Genomic DNA, 25,652 nt, shown 5'->3' with positions numbered 1-25,652 from the left:
CTCTAGAGCAGTGGAGACGTGTACTCTGGAGTGACGAATCACGCTTCTCCGTCTGGCAATCCGATGGACGAGTCTGGGTTTGGTGGTTGCCAGAAGAACGGTCTGCACAGTCCTGACCTCAACCCGATAGAACACCATTGGGATGAATTGGAGCGGAGACAGCGAGCCAGGCCTTCTCGTCCAAAATCAGTGTCTGACCGCACAAATGCTCTTCTGGAAGAATGGTCAAAAATTCCCATAAACACACTCCTAAACCTTGTGAAAAGCCTTCCCAGAAGAGTTGAAGCTGTTATAGCTGCAAAGGGTGGGCCGACACTATGGATTAAGAATGGGACGTCAGTCAAGTTCATATGCGTGTGAAGGCAGACGAGCGTCCGACGTTTTTACACTCCTCCCCCGGGTTTCCCCTCACCTTGTATCCTGCGTTCTCATTGGCTGCAGTTCGACATAGCACTCGCTGCCACTTGCAACCTGCTCGCAATGCATTTCACACTACACGATTTTGAGTCGATGACTTTTGAATATTTTTCTCGAGTCGCCGCGCCCTCGGTTCGAGTCGTTGAACAGTTCACACATAGCGATCGAGAGCCAATTTTCGAACCCCGAGCAAACGCTGAGTTGCCACATCTTGCAGCGACCAGTCAGCGACAGAAAATCAGTGCAAAAAATTGTGTAGTGTGAACTTGGCATAAGAAAGTGGAATATCTGTCTGCTAGCAACTAGGCCTTTAGATCAGCATAATAGCTCCAGGCCGGCTGTCCTGAACAGTGGTGCTGCCACCGTCACATCGCATCGCTGGTCTGACCGTAGGGTTAAATAGGTGTCATCTGCCCAGTTTCTGTAGAGTTTTTAAATACCGTGTCCACTCACTGTCCACTCTATTAGACACTCCTACCTAGCTGGTCCACCTTGTAGATGTAAAGTCAGAGATGATCGCTCATCTATTGCTGCTGTTCGAGTTGGTCATCTTCTAGACCTTCATCAGTGGTCACAGGACACTGCCCATGGGGCGCTGTTGGCTGGACATTTTTGGTTGGTGGACTATTCTCAGTCCAGCAGGAACAGTGAGGTGCTTAAAAACTCCATCAGCGCTGCTGTGTCTTATCCACTCATACCAGCACAACACACACTAACACACCACCACCATGTCAGTGTCACTGCAGTGCTGTGAATGATCCACCACCCAAGTAATACCTGCTCTGTAGTGGTCCTGGGAGAGTCCTGACCATTGAAGAAAAGTATTAAAAAGGGCTAACAAAGCCGAGTTTCGAACCCCGAGCGAACGCCGAGTTGCCTCCGAGCCGGCACATCTAGCAGCGATCAGTCAGCGAGCGAAAATCAGGGCAAAAATCGTGTAGTGTGAACTTGGCATAAGAAAGCATAATATTAGTCTGCTAGCAACTGGGCCTTCAGCTCAGCAAAATAGCTCCAGGCCGGCTGTCCTAAACAGTGGTGCTGCCACCGATATGTTGCATCGCTGTTGGTCTGACTGTAGGGTTAAATAGGTGTCATCTGCCCAGTTTCTGTAGAGTTCCTGCTCCAAATTCAAGTACAATTAAAAACAAACAAAATACATTTTACATACCTGTCTTTTTTGTTCTTTCCCCCCTTTTGGTGCTTTCCAGCTAGACTTCTCAACTCATCTTCTGTTGGATGCTGGTACCAGCGCAGGCTGAGACATGCAAGCAGCAGAAATGAGTGGGGTTATTTACAGCTTTTAACATCAAAAAATGAGCACAACCTTGTCATCTTTTTTTTTTTGTGTGTGTTTTTTGGGCAAATTTCATGTCTTGAGTCCAGAGGGGCCTGTTCTGCTTTCACTTGTTTTTCATGTTTATTTATGCATTTATTAATAAAAGCTTAATTACGGACGTCTCGGGGGTAAAACATCCAAGTCCTGTGTTTGAGCATGAAAGACTTTCAAAGAGTTTTGCAGCCGGAAACAAGAAGAGATGAATTATTAAGCACATTCTGAGGATCTGTTTACTTTGAATGTGTATGATGTTAATTAGGTGAAAGCGGGCATGGCTTGTTGTGGTCCTCTCTGGCTATTTTTACTTCACGTTCTGCCATTTGGTCTTACTAATGAGCTTCAAGGATGGGACTTTAGATCTAAGGACCCAGGTCTAGGACCTGGCTCTGTGATAAAGTACTGAAAGGGTCACTCAAGACTAGGGGTGGGCGAGATGACCAATAATTTGTATCATGGTATTTTTTAAGATTTTGATGGTTTTTCAGTACATCACGGTATGTTTTATTTTTTGTATGACTGGGACTTTTCATATATCTGTGACTTATTCTACCATCATAAGTACATATAATATAAAACATTTTAATTTCACCATGTATATAGTGAAGGATTTAAGTACTATAAGCTTTGCTTGGCCCTACAAACTAACACAATATACACTGATCAGCCATAACATTAAAACCACCTCCTTGTTTCTACACTCACTGTCATTTTATCAGCTTCACTTACCATATATGAGCACTTTGTAGTTCTACAATTACTGACTGTTGTCCATCTGTTTCTCTACATACTTTTTTAACCTGCTTTCACCCTGTTCTTCAATGGACGGGACCCCACAGGACCACAACAGAGCAGGTATTATTTAGATGGTGACATGGTGGTGGTGTGTTAGTGTGTGTTGTGCCGGTATGAGTGGATCAGACACAGCAGCACTGCTGGAGTTTTTAAATACCGTGTCCACTCACTGTCCACTCTATTAGACACTCCTACCTAGTTGGTCCACCTTGTAGATGTAAAGTCAGAGACGATCGCTCATCTATTGCTGCTGTTTGAGTTGGTCATCTTCTAGACCTTCATCAGTGGACACAGGACGCTGCCCTGGGGCGCTGTTGGCTGGATATTTTTGGTTGGTGGACTATTCTCAGTCCAGCAGTGACAGTGAGGTGTTTAAAAACTCCATCATCACTGCTGTGTCTTATCCACTCATACCAGCACAACACACACTAACACACCACCACCATGTCAATGTCACTGCAGTGCTGAGAATGATCCACCACCCAAATAATACCTGCTCTGTGGTGGTCCTGACCATTGAAGAACAGCAAGGAAGGGGGCATGCAGAGAAATAGATGGACTACAGTCAGTAACTGTAGAACTACAAAGTGCTTCTATATGGTAAGTGGAGCTGATAAAATGGACAGTGAGTGTAGAAACAAGGAGGTGGTTTTAATGTTATGGCTGATCTGTGTTTAATGGAATCAGTACGTGTGAAAACAGGTACAATATATAAAATTTTTATTGTTTATTTAATATTTAAGTATTGTACAATTACCGTTAGCAATCACTTTAACAAATAAAACCACGTTTGATGAAGTGCACTGTTATAACTGAGGTATGACTTCACTATACAACTTGATCACAGGTCTTTATACAGTATATCTACGCTTCCAGCTTGCGTCTGTGTCGATGGTATAACGTCGGTATAGCAATTAAACTGTATAAAAGTACCGTGGCTCAACAAACTGTACGACATATAGTGTTTAAATGTGTGTCAGAACCAAAAAAAAACCTTCTACTCTGCCGATGCAGCTCATTTCTTTGACAGGTTCTTCCGGTGCATCTTCGGTCTCCCTCTCTTCATCCTCCATCTGTTTTTGTTTATTTTTTTTCCACCTTATCAAGAAAACCTCTCTCATCTGTTACCTGGTTAACAAGTGAGCTGTACCTAATCCGCACAGAGCTCCATAGCGCTTTCAGTAACAAACGATATTATATGATTTGCTGTCTATTGAAGCCAACAGCTGTTGTATTATATAGCACTACAACAGAACAGGATTTCAAGCTTCCACATTACCTGCCACTGCAAAGTAGCCATCTCGCGAAGGAGTAGTGAGGTATAATTTTCTGAATCACACAGGCCATTACCATGGTAACCACCAGCTGCACACTGATCACACCCTTGAGGGGGAAGACGCATAGAAAAAAAGTATTAATAACACTTTTCAACCAAAAACGACATGTTAAATATACATTATATTGTATCACTCAAGGAAATACGACGCTATAGTTCTCAGTAATTGGTGGTTTATTAACTTCAGAAGTCACTTCAACACCGCCTTTGTTGCCACTTTATCACTTTACCACCGTGGAACTGTATTTTATAAATAAAATGTACAGTACAAACAGTTGTAGTACTTATAAACCAATCAAATTATTACATTTTACGGCAGTTAAAGTATACATAACATTTCAAACGTGTAAAAATGTCATAAAAGTTAGGACAAGCTGTCTGTTGCATATCCCCCATCCATCTGTAGCATATCCCCCATATTCCATACATCAAAAAGCATTAATTCATGCTGGAATGAGGGATCCATATCAGGTCCTTCATCAATCCAGAGCAGAGCGTCCATCAACCCATTCTAAGCAGAGCATCAACCCGTCTATCCACTACAAAGCCTCCATCCTTCCATCTAGCCATCACGAGACATCTTCTTATTCATCAAAAAGAATCTACACATCTATTTGTATTTTACTCTCTCACATCAAGCATGGCAGATCTTTCATGTATCACAGAGCCACCATACATTACAGATCCACCATCCATTTAGCCATGCACTGACGGACATCAATCCATCCCTTCACCCACGTACGGGAAACACAGAGAAGTCTGTTCACCTACTGACATTTTAGTGAGGTAAATTTACACCATCAGCCATAACATTAAAACCACCTCCTTATTTCTACACACACTGTCCATTTTTTCAGCTCAGTTATTCAATGGTCAGGAATCTCCCAGGACCACTACAGAGCAGGTATTATTTAGGTGGTGGATCATTCTCAGCACTGCAGTGACACTGACATGGTGGTGGTGTGTTAGTGTGTGTTGTGCTGGTATGACTGGATAAGACACAGCAATGCTGCTGGAGTTTTTAAACACCTCACTGACACTGCTGGATTGAGAATAGTCCACCAACCAAAAATATATCCAGCCAACAGCGCCCCGTGGGCAGCCTCCTGTGACCACTGATGAAGGTCTAGAAGATGACCAACTCAAACAGCAGCAATAGATGAGCGATCGTCTCTGACTTTACATCTACAAGGTGGACCAACTAGGTAGGAGTGTCTAATAGAGTGGACAGTGAGTGGACACGGTATTTAAAAACTCCAGCAGTGCTGCTGTGTCTGATCCACTCATACCAGCACAACACGCAGTGCTGAGAATGATCCACCACCTAAATAATACCTGCTCTGTAGTGGTCCTGTCACTCCTGTGGGAGTCCTGATCATTGAAGAACAGCATAAAAGGGGGCTAACAAAGCATGCAGAGAAAAAGCTGGACTACAGTCAGTAATTGTAGAACTACAAAGTGCTTCGCTGATAAAATGGACAGTGAGTGAAGAAACAAGGAGGTGGTTTTAATGTTACGGCTGATCGGTGTATTTATTAATGTATTAGGATTTTAATGCCATGTTTAACACATATGTGTCTTTTATATTTTCATTGTTATGGCTGTGAGGTAGGTTAAAACTGCTCTTGTGGTGCCCAGGTGGGACAGCGAGATATGCAAACTAGCTGGCACAATTGGCAGTGCCTGCAGCAGACAATAATTGCCCACCATGTCTGCTGGGTGGGATGACCAGACTATAAGTAGGTGGGGTCTTTAAACACTGTGTAAGGACCCTGGATAGCAGATAGAGGCGCCTGTGCAGAAAGCATGGGCGAAAAGAAGGGGCCTTGCTCAAGGACCCAACAGTGACAACCTGGCAGTGGTGGGGCTTAAACCAGCAACCTTTTGATTACTAGTCCAATACCTACAATACACAGGACACTTACAATACACCTTAACTGTTAAATGTAAACCTAGAACATTCAGCAACGTTGTGATGCTCTGTCTCAAATATGACAAATAGACATTTTGACAAACCGATTGCTAACTGAATTGCCGTAGGATCGCTAGGACCACCTCGTAGTGCAAATTAACCGGTAAACTTGAGGCACACAAACATTAAAGTTTGAATTTTACAGAAAATTGCATATTACACGGGACACGACTCATTTCACGGTCTGTGACGCGATTTTCCACCGTGAATTAGGTAGCACCTCAACAATAATAAATAGTTCGTATCAAGCTCAGACGTTCCATTTTTCCACCAAACAGCCCAACATGCACAGTCCAGGCAGCAAAGTGCTCTCATCTTTTATCTTTTTCAAATACAACTTCCCATTCAATGACCCACCACAGCAATAACTAGGAAATACTAGATTTTTATGGACACCTTTAAGAAAGCAATACACTCCATTCTGCTAACCTTGCTGCTAGTGAGGCACGGAAAGTCAGACTCCATCAAAGGGACAAGCTCGGGAAAGCCTTTAGAGGTCACGGAGTCATTGCTATTCCACCAATATTTCTGAGTTTTGTTTCACATTATATTGAACCTCCATTAGACCGTGCAACACACGGAGACAGCCACAATGTGTTCTGGAAAAACTAAAAACGACATCAGACTAAACAACAGGGTAATTTAAGGGTAGGGTTATCTACGAGAAAGCTATTTTACTATTTCACCCATGGTTCTCGCTAAAGGCAGCCGAATAATAATAATAATAACAATAATAATGATAAATCTTATATATTCTGACTATTTAACTAAAAGGTCAGAAAATCAACATGGTGCATTTAGCTAGACCACCGAGGCAGCATCACTATCCAAAATAAAAGGAGTAAATGAAGTTATAAGATAAACAGAATGTAAACTCGTGCTTGGATACTATTAGTCCTTACATATCCGCTAGAATTTATACAACATAAATGATCAAAGAAAAGTACCTATGTACTAAAGGAAACAGGAGAGTGTTAAAAGTTAGTCTTCGTGATAATTTGATAGTGTATGATCAAAGAATTCATAAAAAATTTAAATTAAGAGTTTTATATATTTCTAATGTGCCACAGTTGACTTGGCTCATTCAGGGGTCTTAAATGCAGTGGAAATGTAAAAGGACCATGACCCAAAATTCACAACAAAACTAGTTTTGGTTCTAAACTGTACAAGGAATATGTGAACCTTACTGAAACATGAGGGCCGTACAAGAGAACCAACAAAATTGGTTCATTTTGAACCAGTGCTGTCTGGTAAAATGAATTGGCAACAGGTCCAACCAGAGTGTTGATGGCAATCAAGAGATGCTGATAGAGGTACAAAAAGCTAAATATTATGTGTGATCTATGTATATTTTTGGCTTAGAACAAAACATACAATAAACTTAAGTGAAATATAATTAACATTAAATTTTTTTAATTTATTTTTATTTATTATTATTCATTTTTATTTATTTTGGTGGGTTTTTTATTTATTTATTTATTATACAAAAAGGGTGTGTTCTAATTATTCAGAGGTAACTGATAGAGGTAACCATGACATAAAATGTATATTTTATTTTTCATTTTCCTGTTTCACCAGCGCTTTATCCTAAACATTTAAACAAATAGTATGTGTGCTTTATGTATATTTTTGGCTTAGAACAAAACTAACAAAAACTTTGATGAAATAGAATTAAAATTTGATTTTTATTTTTAAAATTATTTCATCAATTTTTTATATTTTTATTTATTTGTATTAATTTTCTGGTGTTTTTTTATTTAAATTTTTTATTTATTTATTTATTTATTTTTTTTAAAGGATGTGTTTCAATCATTCAGAAGTAACTGACATCTCAAGATTACCATGACATATATGTATATTTAATTTTTCATTTCATTTTCCTGTTTCATCACCGTTTTATCCTGGACCTGTATCAGCAGGACCCAAAAACAGTAGTGGAACTATAACCAAATATTATGTGTGCTTTATGTATATTTTTGGCTTAGAACAAAAACACACAATAAACTTAAGTGAAATATTATTAAAATTATTAAAATAAAATAATAAAAATTTTATATTTTTTATTTATTACTATTTATTTTGGTGGGTTTTTATATTTTTATTTATTTATTTTTTCACAAAAAAAATGTGTTTCAATCATTCAGAAGTAACTGACATCTCAAGATTACCATGATATAAATGTATATTTCATTTTTCATTTCATTTTCCTGTTTCACCACCACTTTATCCTGGACCTGGAGGCCCAAAAACAATAGTGGACATATAACCAAATATTATGTGTGTTTTATGTATATTTTTGGCTAAACACAAAACTTACAACAAACTTAAGTGAAATAAAATTAAAAAATACATTTTTCTATTTTTTTTTTATTATTATAGATTTTTTTATAATTCTTTATTTATTTGTATAAACTAAAATCTGTAGATTACAATTATATAAATGTATATATAATTTTTCACAAAAGCAAATTACAATTACATTTTTATTATATTTTTAATTAATTAATATTCATTTGTATTTATTTGTATATATTTATAGTATTTTTATTTAAATTTTTTACAAAAAGGGTGTTCTAATCATTCAGAAGTAACTAACTTACCATTTTTATTAACTATTTTTGTTTATAATTTGTATTTATTTGTATAAAGTTTTTGGTGGTTTTTTTTTTTTTTTGTATTTTATTTATTTATTATTATTTTCTTTGTACAAAAAGGGTGCGTTCCAATCATTCAGAAGAAACTGCAATCTCAAGATTATGTGACATAAATGTATATTTCATTTTTCTGTTTCACTATTGCATTATCCTGGAGGTCCAAAAAACTGTAGTAACAGCACCAATGAAGTAACACACCGCGGACTGGACGCCAATCCATCACAGGGCCTCAACCAACCACACCAACCCAACCCAACACACACACACCCCAACACCCTTTGACACTGTCAACCATGTCTGGCTGTAGACGCTTGACAGGCTAATAACACTGTTGGGAATCCAGTAGTAGTGGGCTAGTGTAATTTAAATGAGAAGTTGTATTCAGATACTGTACACTTGCTGTTAATTAAATACATTTACTACACCAGAGTATGAAAGAAATCGTGTGATTTAATACACAGTTTAACCACATTAAGCCACATTAGAATGTTTCATGCAGCTGCGCTGGGTTAGAAAAGTCTTTCCCCAGATCTACAAGACAAAATGAATAAAGATGGAAATAGCGTGTGCTATAAAAATTATGTAGCGAATATGAAAGCAACACTGGTACTCAAAAGATTAAATGGACTCATAAGTGGTAGCACAAACAAGTCTTAACCTGTGCTGGCCTTCACTAGTTTATCTTGTCATTTTCAGCTCATTCAAATGATTTAAATAAATAAATAAATGTAACTGTGCCCATCACCAGTATATCACAGATTCAGAATCACACACAACTAATAGCAATTCAAATATATTTAAGATTAGCAGTGGCACCATCTAGACCTCACCAAATCGATCAGATTAGTGCAACAAATTCCTTCAGTCACTCTTGGTGTTACTGCAAGCTGTAGGTCTGACTCATCATATTACAGACTTAAAGCACTAGGACCAGTTCCGGAGGAGAAAATTAAAGCAGCATGGCTGCTCTATCTGCCTCTGTAGCACTGACCCAAAATACGTAGGGGTCAAATGAAGTCTGAGGGGAGTGGGTAGAGAAAACCAGCAGGTCCCAGAACTCAGTCGGCAGGTTCTTCCTCACAAATTTGACCAGAGCCAGAGGAGATCGGCGCCGACCACTCGTGTAAGTCCAAGTGTAGAATGTCAAAAATGTCATTTAAGAGATTCGTTTGTGCTCCATGCAACGTATTATACACCGATCACCCAACACTAAAACCACCTCCCTGTTTCTACACTCACTGTCCATAGAAACACTTTGTAGTTCTACAATTACTGACTGTAGTCCATCTATTTCTCTGCATGCTTTGTTAGCCCCCTTTCACCCTGTTTTTCAATGGTCAGGACTCTCCCAGGTCCACTACAGAGCAGGTATTATTTGGGTGGTGGATGATTCTCAAGCACTGCAGTGACACTGACATGGTGGTGGTGTGTTAGTGTGTGTTCTGCTGGTATGAGTGGATCAGACACAGCAGCGCTGCTGGAGTTTTTAAACACCTCACTGTCACTGCTGGACTGAGAATAGTCTACCAACCAAAAAAAGATACAGCCAATATAACAGCGCCCCGTGGGCAGCGTCCTGTGACCACTGATGAAGGTCTAGAAGATGACCAACTCAAACAGCAGCAATAGATGAGCGATCGTCTCTGACCTTACATCTACAAGGTGGACCAACTAGCTAGGACTGTCTAATAGAGTGGACAGTGAGTGGACACGGTATTTAAAAACTCCAGCAGCGCTGCTGTGTCTGATCCACTCATACCAGCACAACACACACTAACACACCACCACCATGTCAGTGTCACTGCACTGCTGAGAATGATCCACCACCTAAATAATACCTGCACTGTAGTGGTTCTGACCATTGAAGAAGAGAGTGAAAGGGGGCTAACAAAGCATGCAGAGAAACAGATGGACTACAGTCAGTAATTGTAGAGCTACAAAGTGCTTCTATATGGTAAGTGGAGCTGATAAAATGGACAGTGAGTGTAGAAACAAGAAGGTGGTTTTAATGTTATATACACTGTAGTTATGCAATATGTGTAAAACTCAGGTTACTTTTAATCTTGGTTGTTATGTTTGTGCTGTTTTTGTCAAATTTATATTGTTGAATTTTTATAATGCGTCATTGATGTGTAATGCTACTGGGACTTTAATTACCTTTGGGATCAATAAAGTATCTATCCAGGGTTAGGGTTAGGGCTATCTGTCTGTCTGTCTGTCTGTCTAAAAATTGGTTTGCTTATTTTAAAGCTAAAAAAATTTAAATGACTCTCATTAGGGACCCCTACCACCCCAGCCACTCACTGTATAACTCTCTGCCATCTGGGAAGAGATACAGGAGCATACGTGCCAGGACCAGTCGGCTCAAAAACAGTTTTTTTTCCCACCTCAATAACTTTATTGAACACCACTATTCGTCGTTAACACCACAACATTCTGGACTACACACTGGACCTATTATTTATTATTTATCATTTGCACCTGCACATTACCAACACCCCTGGATTACACACTGTTATTATTGTTATTATTATTATTATTTGCACCTGCACATTACCCAAGTGTTTTACATATATATGTGTAGTTAGTTATTTAGCACCATTCTCATATACAGGGGTTGGACAAAATAACTGAAACACCTGGTTTTAGACCACAATAATTTATTAGTATGGTGTAGGGCCTCCTTTTGCGGCCAATACAGCGTCAATTCGTCTTGGAAATGACATATACAAGTCCTGCACAGTGGTCAGAGGGATTTTAAGCCATTCTTCTTGCAGGATAGTGGCCAGGTCACTACGTGATGCTGGTGGAGGAAAACGTTTCCTGACTCGCTTCTCCAAAACACCCCAAAGTGGCTCAATAATATTTAGATCTGGTGACTGTGCAGGCCATGGGAGATGTTCAACTTCACTTTCATGTTCATCAAACCAATCTTTCACCAGTCTTGCTGTGTGTATTGGTGCATTGTCATCCTGATACACGGCACCGCCATTGGATGCACATGGTCCTCCAGAATGGTTCGGTAGTCCTTGGCAGTGACGCGCCCATCTAGCACAAGTATTGGGCCAAGGGAATGCCATGATATGGCAGCCCAAACCATCACTGATCCACCCCCATGCTTCACTCTGGGCATGCAACAGTCTGGGTGGTACGCTTCTTTGGGGCTTCTCCACACCGTAACTCTCCCGGATGTGGGGAAAACAGTAAAGGTGGACTCATCAGAGAACAATACATGTTTCACATTGTCCACAGCCCAAGATTTGCGCTCCTTGCACCATTGAAACCGACGTTTGGCATTGGCACGAGTGACCAAAGGTTTGGCTATAGCAGCCCGGCCGTGTATATTGACCCTGTGGAGCTCCCGACGGACAGTTCTGGTGGAAACAGGAGAGTTGAGGTGCACATTTAATTCTGCCGTGATTTGGGCAGCCGTGGTTTTATATTTTTTGGATACAATCCGGGTTAGCACCCGAACATCCCTTTCAGACAGCTTCCTCTTGCGTCCACAGTTAATCCTGTTGGATGTGGTTTGTCCTTCTTGGTGGTATGCTGACATTACCCTGGATACCGTGGCTCTTGATACATCACAAAGACTTGCTGTCTTGGTCACAGATGCGCCAGCAAGACGTGCACCAACAATTTGTCCTCTTTTGAACTCTGGTATGTCACCCATAATGTTGTGTGCATTGCAATATTTTGAGCAAAACTGTGCTCTTACCCTGCTAATTGAACCTTCACACTCTGCTCTTACTGGTGCAATGTGCAATTAATGAAGATTGGCCACCAGACTGGTCCAATTTAGCCATGAAACCTACCACACTAAAATGACAGGTGTTTCAGTTATTTTGTCCAACCCCTGTAGTTCTTTCTGTGTGGAGTTTGCATGTTCTCCCCGTGTCTGCATGGGTTTCCTCCGGATGCTCCGGTTTCCTCCCACAGTCCAAAGACATGCAAGTGAGGTGAATTGGAGATACTAAATTGTCCACGACTGTGTTCGATATAACCTTGTGAACTGATGAACCTTGTGTGATGAGTGACTACCGTTCCTGTCATGAATGTAACCAAAGTGTAAAACATGACGCTAAAATCCTAATAAACAAACAAACAAACTCATATAGTTACAGTTACAGTTGTTTAGTTATTATTATTTACACATCTTTTATTATTATTACTGATACTATTGTAATATACTCCTAATTAGTGCTGGACAATAATTCGATATCGATATATATCGCGATAGAAAATGTTTCAATAACGGTGATATGATTTTTTTAATAAATTCGATCGATATGCATACGTCGGTGCGTGATGACGTACGCCACAGGCACGAAGCCAGTGCTCAGCGTTACCGCTCTGATTGCACACCGCTACAACACGGTGGATATTAGCGGCTAAATGAGTTCAACAGCTGTGAGTGAACGAGCATCCACAGTTAAAAAAGAAGCAGTAGAAATAGTTGATAAAGAGAGGAAAGATTAGACTCTTTTTTTCTGTAGTCTTCAAGCACAACACCTGCTGCAGCAAATTCTAAGCACTTTTGTTCGAAAATGTTTACATACAAATAATAATCAGTCCATGTTGTGGATTAAAGTTAAGACCAGAGGTGTGTAGTTTTTTTTGTGTACTTGTACTTTTTAAAGTAGATTTCACAGCCTGTAATTTTACTTTTACTTAAGTATGTTTTGTATTAGGAATTGTAATTCGCTACATTTTAAATAAGATCCGTTACTGAATAAAATAATAAACGCTAAAAGAAATCGCGACGGGGAGTCGGATATTTTGTCTCGGTTCCTTTTAAAGAGCCGTATATGTACATAACGACTCCCAGAAGCGCGACTCGGTTCCTTTATTTCAGTTTAAAGGGCCGTTCAATAGATTCGAATCATTCTACGACACATCACTGGTGGTTATACAGTTTGAAAAAGTTTTATAGGACTAAAATGACACATTACACATCCCTAAATGTTTTATATGTTGTATCAACATGTTTCTTCTATTATATTTGAATTAAAAACAACTATTGTGAGATTTATATCCACTTGTCCTGTTTGCATTACACAGAAGAGACCCCCCCCCCCCCCCCCCCCCGCTGTTAATAAAGTAACTAAGTAAAGTTTACTCTGAGTACATTTGAAATGAGTTACTTTTTACTTGAGTAGATTTTTAGACTAGTAACTTTACTCGTACTTAAGTAAAAATTCATTAAAGTAATAGTACTTTTACTTGAGTACAATATTTTAGTACTCTTTCCACCTCTGGTTAAGACATATGTTAATATATTATATTATATATTGTCAAAGCTTATGTTTATTTCTGGCAGTTTTTCTGACATTTGTATTATTCATATCGATATCGGAATTATATCGTATCGACCGAAATTAGGAGTTATATCGTGATATAAATTTTAGCCATATCGTCCAGCCCTACTCCTAATTGCATTTTATTTATATGCTCATTATTACTTATATATACATAGTACTGTGTACATAGATATAATTCCATATATGTAAATAGCTATAGTTATAATGATATATTAATATTATTCATAGATATGTTACTGAAATTCTCTGTTTTCTTGCACAATGCTACTATTTGCACTTCTGGTAGATGCCAACTGCATTTCGTTGCCTTGTACCTGTACTGAGCAATGACAATAAAGTTCTATCTATCTATCTATCTATCTATCTATCTATCTATCTATCTATCTATCTATCTTATAAATGACAGACTGAATCAAGTGGGTGTGGGTTTCTCTGATGTATACACTGTTTAAAGTAAATTCAACCCTAACGTATGAGTGTTGACTTAAAAACAGAGGCAAACAGTGGGATGTAATGGCAGCTGGAGGACAAGCAGGGGTCAAACGCAGCCCTCCAGATGAGGAAGTAGATTACTGCAGGTGGGACACACCTCCACCTGAGTGACCAATGTCTTACACATCTGTACAGTTGTGAATCGGTGGACACGATCTGTCAGACACAGTGTTATATGAAATAAAGACACGATCATAAGGCAAAGCCAAAGCATCACATGCACCTGTACATCAATACTGAAATGAACGAATGAATTAGACCAGACGGTGATTAAAGCACTTGCTACCTAAAAAATAATTTTAAACCTACAGCACTTAAGTGTATTTTTATTTACTACTTTTTAAATAACGGTTTCGTTATTCCAGATCATGATTTACCCTGGTCTGTTAGATACAGTTAACTGCCAGTGCGCAGGGTACCATTCCAAACACCAGCCTTGTAATGACCGAGTGCACTAGATCCAGTGCAGAAGCTATAACACACAGGGCGCCTGTACAGAGCGCATGAACCTATTAGGTATTCAGCCCAAATACACTCAACGTTAGCATTAGCTCGTGTCACTTACCATGTCTGTGTTCTGGAACAGACTGAACGCCGACTGTCACACACTGCAGCCCTGGTCGGAAAGAAAGTAGCGCCGCTAACATAAGCCTCTTTAAAGCTGCTGTAATCTGAGAATGAAGTGTCAGGCAGAGGCGACTCGCATCTCTCTGGCCATATTGATTTCTCTCCAGCCTTCGCACTGTTTTCAATTGCAGTAGAGGTCACGCTACGAGTTTCTCTAGTTAGCTGCCCACGGATACGCCTACTTCTGGGAGGCTAAAACAGCTCTTTAAAGCACGTTCTGTAAAACACAAAGTGTAAACATGTTTATTTACAAGTAAAAATAAGATTTTAATCATTTAAAAACGTTGTACAAGTATCGATTTAACCATGTTATTATTTCGATTTGCACAGGCAAAATCGTAGACCTCCGGTCATCATTAAAGGACCCCTCACTAGAAACAGATTTGAAAGCACTAAAGTCAATGCAATGAAAAAATATCCGTTTATTTACTGTCATTTAAATAAAAACGTTACAGAATTCATATTACACTTTTTTATATAGATTTAACACTGATCAGCCGTAACATTAAAACCACCTCCTTGTTTCTACACCCACTGTCCATTTTATCAGCTCCACTTACCATATAAAAGCACTTTGTAGTTCTACAATTACTGTCTGTAGTCCATCCAGTTTCTTTACATGCTTTGTTAGCCCCCTTTCATGCTGTTCTACAGTGGTCAGGACTCTCCCAGGACCACTACAGAGCAGGTATTATTTAGGTGGTGGATGATTCTCAGCACTGCAGTGACACTGACATGGTGTGGTGGTGTGTTAGTGTGTGTTGTGCTGGTATGAGTGGATCAGACACAGCAGCGCTGCTGGAGTTTTTAAATACCGTGTCCACTCACTGTCCACTCTATCAGACACTCCTACCTAGTTGGTCCACCATGTAGATGTAAAGTCAGAGACGATCGCTCATCTATTGCTGCTGTTTGAGTTGGTCATCTTTGAGATCTTCATCAGTGGTCACAGGACGCTGCCCACGGGGCGCTGTTGGCTGGATATCTTTGGTTGGTGGACTATTCTCAGTCTAGCAGTGACAGTGAGGTGTTTCAAAACTCCAGCAGCGCTGCTGTGTCTGATCCACTCATACCAGCACAACACACCACCACCATGTCAGTGTCACTGCAGTGCTGAGAATGATCCACTACTCAAATAATACCTGCTCTGTAGTGGTCCTGTGGGGGTCCTGACAATTGAAGAACAGCCTGAAAGGGGGCTAACAAAGCATGCAGAGAAACAGATGGACTACAGTTAGTAATTGTAGAACTACAAAGTGCTTCTATATTGTAAGTGGAGCTGATAAAATGGACAGTCAGTGTAGAAACATATTTATGGTCATATTTAGAATAGCTAAACAATGATTGTAAATCTAAATCCACATGCTCAAAGACGACTGTGCGTGTGCTTTAAAAGTAACGGGCAATTTTTCAAATGTTCTTATTGAAATCAGTAATTATGAGGTGACCACATACTTTTGGCCATATAGTGTATACAGTGTACAAACATCATCTCCTGAGAAGTTGGAACATTATGTTAAATGCATTATAAAACTAGAATTTATTTTTTGTAACTAGGAGTATAAAGAATTTTAATGTTTATATTTTGTGAATATGAACACATTTTGAATTACACTGGTACCTTGAAACTCAACATCAAATGGTTCTGGGAGTGGCGTTGAGTTTCGAGGTATTTTTTTCCCATAAGGATGTATGGAAAACCTGTTAATGCGTTCCATGGTCCAGTGGAACTACATATATTTTAGGCTTATGTAACATAATGGAGTTGTTTTTGACACTTATGCACTGAAAATAACACAAATATAATATAAAAAAAACACTGAAATACAATTAAAAACTGTTAAATTTAAATAAAGAATACAATAAAACTTTATTATTATTATTATTAATTATAATAATAGTTATAATAATAATATAATAATAATTATTATTTTATTATTAAAATTCTTTATTGTTTACTTACAAGATAAACATTATTTACTTAGTACGATAAGCTTATTGACTTATTAAAAAAAGCTGATTCTTACAATTTCTCAGCACCCTGAGCTATAACAAGTTTAACGGTGAAACAGGAGGAACATTCAGCTAAACACAGATACATGTGGAGCTTTCAGAGTATATTATTCTCTATTTTTAAGGATTAAAAAGAATAATTAATTAATTAAACATAACTAATGGTTTACCAGTCTAAGAAGAATTAAAGTGAGCATTGTTGTATTGATATAGCATCTAATGAATGCATTTTTGCTTCCACCTCTATAAAAATTTTAAAATACTAATTGTACAATAATGTTGGATACATATTAAGTTTAGCCATGTTGCTACAGGAATAGATGGGAGTAGTTGTTTTAGTGTAAAACCACTACCCAGTCTGTTTGGAATAAACAGTGTGCCCCCTAGTTATGTTTGCACAACAGCTTAGTTAATGCATGCTGAATTAAGTATTGTGTTGTGACAATAAACAGTAGTGTCATACTCCGGGTGACTGTAGGGTGCATGGAGGATGTTTGTTATTTTGCTACTTTGGTTTGATTATACGATATGAAGCTTTGGAAGACTTAAAACTGAAATTTGCAAAACACTGGTTTTAATGATTTATTGTGGTAATGATAAGATATTTTAATAGGATGTGTGGATTGGTTAATAATATTTAAACAATATTTGTAAGGTTCTTCTTTTATACCTAGTCATGATTCTCTTATCTGTTCCCAATTCATGTTTTAAAATTGTATAAACTTGAACATACAATAAACTTTTCACTCTTATTTTGCCCATGACCCAACATTTGAGTTTGTTATAGGTGTCTAATTCAAAATGTGTTCATATTTACGAAATACAATCAAGTTGCTCAGCCAAAACACTAAAATTCCTTTATTTGTTGTCAGTTAAATTGAAAATGGGGTTTGTACAAGTATGTGGACACCTCCTTATTATTGATTTCAGGTGTTTCAGCCCTACCTATTGCTAAAAGGTGTTTAAATATAGTAATGTAAGTGTGTTTGGATGCAAAATAAGCAAAAAAATTAATATAGCTTGCTTTATAGCCTTTCATGCTGTTCTTCAATGGTCAGGACTCTCCCAGGACCACCACAGAGCAGGTATTATTTGGGTGGTGGATCATTCTCAGCACTGCAGTGACACTGACATGGTGGTGGTGTGTTAGTGTGTGTTGTGCTGCCGGTATGAGTGAATCAGACACAGAAGCGCTGCTGGAGTTTTTAAATACCGTGCCCACTCACTGTCCACTCTGTTAGACACTCCTACCTAGTCGGTCCACCTTGTAGATGTAAAGTCAGAGACGATCGCTCATCTATTGCTGCTGTTTGAGTTGGTCATCTTCTAGACCTTCTTCGGTCACAGGTCGCTGCCCATGGGGCGCTGTTGGCTGGATGTTTTTGGTTGGTGGACAATTTTCAGTCCAGCAGTGACAGTGAGGTGTTTAAAAACTCCATCAGTGCTGCTGTGTCTGATCCACTCATACCAGCACAACACACACTAACACACCACCACCATGTCAGTGTCACTGCAGTGATGAGAATGATCCACCACCTAAATAATACCTGCTCTGTAGTGATCCTGGGGGCTAACTAAGGAAACCCATGCAGACACGGGGAGAACATGCAAACTCTCACAGAAAGGACTGAACCACCCCGCCTGGGGATCGAACGCAGGACCTTCTTTCTTTGCTACCCACCGAGCCACCGTGCAATTATATCAATCAAAAATTACATCTGAAGAGTCTGAATACTTTCTGAATCCACTGTATGTGTAATAACTGTATGTCTGTTATAAGCAATTCTTCACCTTCACTGACCATAATAAAAAGTAACAGGGCACAGAACGCTGTTTCTGTACTGAAGCCATGTGTACTGTATTTACATTTCCCCAATTGTTTCACAGAATGCGTGAGTGGCATTTATGTGCCATTATGCTGTCTGGTCCATTTAGAAGAATCATACTGTTTCTATCAAATGTCATGTGATTTTTAGGCATACTGTTATTTAAAAGAATCACAGCAGTTGTGTTGTTTTTATGATTACTTTTTGTCACACATATTTAAATGTCTCGTGTGGATGTAAATGTCACTTGGAAGCAATGTTGACATTAGACCCAGACTGAGTAACTCAGATGTTCCTCTTACAGACGTGATGAAACAGTGTGGGGTGGAGAGATGTGAAAATTAAAGAGTGTAAGGTGTATGTGTGTATGTGTAAAGATTTCACTAAGGGATTTACATGTGGATGCTGAAAAACCTTTAGTTTATCACACTTATTTTGTACTTCAAATTTGGGACAGTAATGCATCTGGTAATGCTGGTGCTACATAGCTCCATTTGTATTTTCCAAGCTCCATGTTTAAATTGTATGTATTAATTTTTTTAGAAGCAAATTAAGGGGTGTTATTGCGTTCACAATAGTGTGATCCTGTTGAAACCCAACATTAGGTCCTACAGACTAGCAGTAGGTTTGAATAATTACAGTTGGGGTTAAATAACTGTGATATGGCAGTATTACGAAAATGTCCTGCTACTCTGAAATACTATATAATGCTTAGGTAGGTGGTACGTGTCAAAGTAACATCCACATGGATGGCAGGACCCAAGGTTTCCCAGCAGAGCATTGCCCAAAGCATCACACTGCCTCCGCCGGCTTGGTGCCATGTGTTCCCCAGGTAAGCGACGCACACGCACCCGGCCATCCACGTGATGTAAAAGAAAACGTGATTCATCAGACCAGGCCACCTTCTTCCATTGCTCCGTGGTCCAGTTCCGAATGCTCACGTGCCCATTGTTGGCGCTTTCGGCGGTGGACAGGGGTCAGCATGGGCACCCTTACCGGTCTGCTGCTATGCAGCCTCATACACAACAAACTGTGATGCACTGTGTATTCTGACACCTTTCTATCAGAACCAGCATTAACTTCTTCAGCAATTTGAGATACAGTAGCTCGTCTGTTGTATCGGACCACACGGGCTAGCCTTCACTCCCCACGTTCGTCACTGAGCCTTGGCCGCCCATGATCCTGTTGCCAGTTTACCACTGTTCCTTTCTTGGACCACTTTTGATAGATACTGACCACTGCAGACTGGAAACACCCCACAAGAGCTGCACTTTCGGAGATGCTCTGACCCAGTCGTCTAGCCATCACAATTTGGCCCCTGTCATGCTTGCTCAAATCCTTACGCTTGCCTATTTTTCTTGCTCCTAAAACATCAACTTAATTAATTAATTAAGAACTACCCTTACTGTAGGACTGTACTGTACTGTTTGCTTTAATGATCCTGGATATGTGTCTAAAACTCAACTGAACACAGTTTGCAAAGACACATTCAGGTCTATATTAACCTTTATTAGATATTAAGTTCAAAAACTGTCTGTGGATGCCTGTGATTAATTTGTGGCAAGGCATATATCAGGGCAAAAAAAAACAACAAAAACAATATTTAATGTTTTGAGTGTTCTCAGGACCACCTTGGTGGACAAATAAGGTATCTGTACAAGAAGGGCCTTATTTAGGAAGGTAAAAAAACAACTCAGCAGCTTCATTAGCTCTTCAGAGATTGAATAACATGTCTAAACAAGTAAATATATGTTTTAATAATCAGAAAAGTATTTTGTACTTCATTTTCTACCTTTCTACACAAGTTGTAATGCAAGAAAGTATCACCTTATGCCTAGTTCACACCACAATTTTTGCCCTGATTTTCGCTCGGCGGCTGGTTTGCCGGCTCGGGAGCAACTCGGCGTTCGCTCGGCGATCGAAACTCGGCTCTCAATCGCTATGTGTGAACTACCCAACAACTCCATCCGAGCGGCTCGCCGAGTGATTGCAGAGCGCTCGGTGATCGAAGCAAGATTTCTAGCATGTCAGATATCTGAATCTGAGTTGCCCGACTGGCAATGAGTGCTATGTCGAACAGCCAGTGAAAACACAAGATACGGGGTGAGGGGAAACGCAGGAGTAGGAGTGTAAAAAGGTGGGACAAGGGCATAATGTAGTTTATATCAGAATACATCAGCACACACACGTTTTACAGTATTTCTGACCTTATCGTTCTCTACAAAACATAACACCAACACTGCATTGCAAAAATATTTATTAACCTCCAACTCACTATAGAACAATCCATACTGTTCATATAGCCAAATCCACTCAGATTCATTTATTTTTCCTCTTTGATTTTACGCTGCACATCAGATCGCTCGCTACTTGTTGACGTGCAATTTTGTACGTGGTATCATTAAACCCCTCGTCACTTCTCTCGTTTGTTTTCGTGTAAAATGTAGTTAGGGAGACCAGAGAAGCTCGCCTGCGATTCTAGTTGGTGATAGATGGTGTAGTGTGAAACCCCCTGTTGCCGATCGGTCGTGTAGTGTGAAATACACACCGACTTAAAAGACTCCCGATTACAAGAGATCCAGTCGTGTAGTGTGAACTGTATAGCGACCTGACGACTTGGAAAGTCATGTAGTGTAAACTTGGCATTAGCATGTTGTTTTTGTAATCTGTCTATCTACCAACTGGTAACCTGTCAAGTTTATTCTGACGCTGAGATTCAAATTTTTCTCATTAGTCTTTCAGATAGGCTGAAAACCTAAAATGCTAAACAGCAATAAAGAGTTTTATCATGTTTCAGTTATTTAATGGCATTACAACCCTCACACATTGATTAATTTTCAATATCATCATGGTTCTGATCCTATAGCTGTAAATCACAGGTACCAATTAATGCACAGGTACCTCATAAACCTGGATAGACCGGGTGCAGGATGGGAATGTACCCAGAAAAGGATGCCAGTGTACAGTAGTTTACAACCACTTCAATGGTTAGAAATGAAAACAGCCACACAGTAAAAAAGGCACTGTTGCAGTGTTGAAGAACTTGACCCCAGGGGATTATGAGTATTGATCGGGCATTTGGCCCTGACCTTAGGAGGCGTGTTTTCTACCCTCACTGATTGGCTGTCCCAAGAGACTGCAGAGTAACTGACCAATAAACTGCTGGATTCTGCACTGAATGTTCTTACACAGTCAAGAATTATCAATGCTTACTGCAGATGAACAAAAACACTACAGACGTTCCTTCATTTTAATAATGTAATACAACCCCAAATCAGAAAAAGTTGGGACAGTATGAAGAATTCATATAAAATAAAAACACAGAGTTTCTTACATTTATTTTGACTGTTGGGACGAGGGGAATTTAAAGCTGGTAATGAGGTGAAAAAATGAAATAATGATGTGATTCCAAACAGGTGATGTCTACAGGTGATTGTAATCATGGTTTGGTACAAAAGCAGGAAATCCAGGAAAGGCTGAGTCTTTAATGAGGAAAGATGATCAGAGGATCTCCAGTTTGTCAACAAATGTGTGAGAAAATTATTGAACTGTTTAAAAACAATGTACCTCAAAGAAAGATTGGAAGGGATTTGCATATTTCTTCCTCTATAGTGCATAATATCATTAAACCATTCAAGGAATCGGGAGGAATGTGCGTAAAGGCCAAGGGTGCAAGCTTAAGCTGAACGCCCGTGATCTTCGATCCCTCGGATGGCACTGCATCAAGAACCACTCAACAATAGCTGATAGAACCACATGGGCAAGGGATTACTTTGGCAAACCTTTGACAATTAAATTGGGACAAAATAAAAGCTGAAACACTAAATCACTTGGTCTCCTCGGTGCCAAAACGTCTTTTAAGTGTGGTGAAAAGGAATGACAACATTATAAAGTGGTAAATGCTTTACTGTCCCAAATTTTTTTGGAATTTGTTGCAGGTCTGAAATGCAGGAATGAATGTTTTTTAATAAATGGAATGAAGCTGAGCAGATAAAACATGAAATATCTCAGGTTCATCCTGTCTGCAATGAAATAAAAAAAAAGTAAATGTAAGAAACTCTGTGTTTTTTTTTATTATTTGTATTTTTCATGCTGTTCCAACTTTTTCTGATTTGGGGTTGTAGATAATGCGGTGTAGAGTTTTATTTTTACCCAAACCATTATTATAATTAGTTGCCATTCATTTGTACATTGTGATTTTATCAAACATTTAATACAATTCTTTTTCAAACAGTTTAACCAAGACCCATTATTGTTTGCAAAGACTGAGATTTTGATTGTGCTCCTTTTATACCCAATCATGATCCTTATCTGATTTTGCCCCATTTCAGCTTTTTGTGTTGCAGGCATAAAATTTAAATTGTGTTTATATGTACACACACACACACACACACACACACACACACACACACACACATACTGTATATACAAACAGGTTTGAATACTTTCTAAATCCATGGTATATTAATGTGTTGGTTTAATGGTTCTTCTTCTACTTTCATGTACTTGTATATAGAGAATTCTCATCTTTACATTTTTTGCATATGTAACATAACAAGCGCCCAATAATAATAATAATAATAATAATAATAATAATAATAATGATAATAATAATAATAACAATAATCATAATAATAATAATAATAATCATAATAATGATAATGATAATAATAATAACAATATAATAATAATATTAATAATAATAATAATGATAATTAATAATAATAATAATGATAATGATAATAATAATAAAAATGATAATAATAATAATAAGAAGAATAACAATAATAATGATAATAATAATAATGATAATGACAATAATAATAATAATGATAATAATAATAAAAATGATAATACTAATAAGAAGAATAACAATAATAATCATGATAATGATAATAATAATAACGATATAATAATAACAATAATAATAACAATATTAATGATAATAATAATAATAATAATAATAATATAATGATAATAATAACAATAATATTATTATGATAATAATAATAATATTAATAATAACAATAATAATGATAACAATAATAATAATAATGATAATAACAATAACAATAACATTAACAATAACAATAACAATAACAATAATAATGATAATAATAATAATGATAATACTACTACTACTACTAATAATAATGATAATAATAATAATAATGATAATAATAAGAAGAAGAATAACAATAATAATAATAATAATAATGATAATACTACTACTACTAATAATAATAATGATAATAATATTAATAATAATAATAATAATAATAATAATAATAATGATAATAATAATAATAATAATAATAATGATAATAATAAGAAGAAGAATAACAATAATAATAATAATAATAATCACAATAATAATGATAATAATAATAACAATATTAATAATAAGAAGAAGAAGAAGAAAAAAAGAATAGTAATGATAATAATAATAACAATAATAATGATAATAATAATAACAATGATAAGAATAAGAATAAGAATATATGATTTATAAAAAAAATTAAAAGGAATAAATTTTAAATTAATGGAATCATATACTAGTTTAAACGTCTTTTGTTGCTTTTTGATGCAGTAACAAATAAGCTATTAAATAATACAATACATATTGTTTACATGTTAATATTACGTAAACATTTGCCCCTTGCTGCATATAAAAAGGTTGTTAATTTTTTTACTACAATTCAGCACTTTCAGATCAAATTTTATAGCAAACAGTATAATTATAATAAAATTGCTAAATAAAGCCTTTATTAAAATAGAAATGCCTTCATTTATAAACTGACACACTGTACCAAAGTGTCCACCCACACATTTAAATACACTTTGGGTCTAGATTCACCTCCCTCTTCTGTCATCAGGTCTCTATAGTAAAACCAGCTCTGAGTTGAACCATTGACTGGAATAACAACTCTCAGACATTAAAAAAAAAAGTTCTCAGGGAATAATTTTTGTCTGGCCACAGTGCAGGGGCAGCTGATTTGGGAGAGTATGTTAGCATAACAAAAGGACCAGAGCCTGTGAACTTAAGAAACCTTTTGACCCTGGCGTTCTGGGCCTGAATGGCGTGGGAGCCTCCCCATAGAGCTCATCGGCAGCGCCCCTGTTCGTGGCTAAATTGTTAATCAGGGTAATTTTATATACTTTTCAGTATGCCTCCATCCCTCATCAGGAGGAGCATTCACAGGCTCGGTCACCCCCGCCTATACACGTACGCGTTTAAACCCCGGCACAGTGAAGAACAGTAGCAGCCCCCACTTCTCATTCAGAGGGGCCAGACAGGCAGCTGCAGTCCAGAACCCTCCAGCCAAGTGAAGTGTACGATGCACTTGACATAGAGGAAAGGCCTGGGAGTGTCTGTGTGTGTGCACGTTGTCTGCATGTATTAATTACAAAAAACATTAACCACCACCGTTAGCGGTTGCATATAAATCAAGGATGTCAGATGCCTTACATCTAATTATTAGGATTTGTATTGTTTCTTTGCCTGTATGACACTAAAAATATAAAATGATAGGAGGCACCTCAATCATTCCAGCTAATTTTAAAATATGCCACTTCCCAATAAGCTTGGACAAACCAGGGCCATCCATTATATGACGGCATCATTCATTCATTCATTGTCTGTTTTACCACTGCTTTATCCTGATCAGGATTGCGGTGGGTCTGATTCATTGACCAAAAGGCAGGAAACACCCCAGACAGGTTGCCAGTCCATCACAGGGCAGACACACATATTCACACATTAGTTCAACACTTTAGTAGCTCCAATCGGCCGGACTACATTTTGGACTTGTGGGAGGAAACTGGAGCATCCGGAAGAAACCCACATGGACTCAGGGAGTCCATGC

General features: G+C 38.1%; 1 protein-coding gene across 1 annotated transcript in view; it reads right to left on the bottom strand.

The window, feature by feature from the left end:
• tmem161b (transmembrane protein 161B) overlaps positions 1 to 14,973 on the bottom strand; it is a 37,500-nt gene extending 22,527 nt beyond the window's left edge. The window contains exons 1-3 of the mRNA XM_063017995.1: positions 14,886 to 14,973; positions 3,825 to 3,928; positions 1,586 to 1,672 (exon numbers count right to left, since the gene is read on the bottom strand). Coding sequence (XP_062874065.1) covers positions 1,586 to 1,672; positions 3,825 to 3,928; positions 14,886 to 14,888 — 194 coding nt within the window. The 5' untranslated portion in view covers positions 14,889 to 14,973. The remainder of the gene's footprint in view (positions 1 to 1,585; positions 1,673 to 3,824; positions 3,929 to 14,885) is intronic.
• Positions 14,974 to 25,652: the final 10,679 nt, after the last annotated feature.

This window comes from Trichomycterus rosablanca, chromosome 21 (genome assembly GCF_030014385.1).
Source record: "Trichomycterus rosablanca isolate fTriRos1 chromosome 21, fTriRos1.hap1, whole genome shotgun sequence".
Taxonomy (NCBI): domain Eukaryota; kingdom Metazoa; phylum Chordata; class Actinopteri; order Siluriformes; family Trichomycteridae; genus Trichomycterus; species Trichomycterus rosablanca.
The sequence above is the reverse complement of the archived record's forward strand: the minus strand, read 5'-3'. Positions and strand labels throughout refer to the sequence as shown.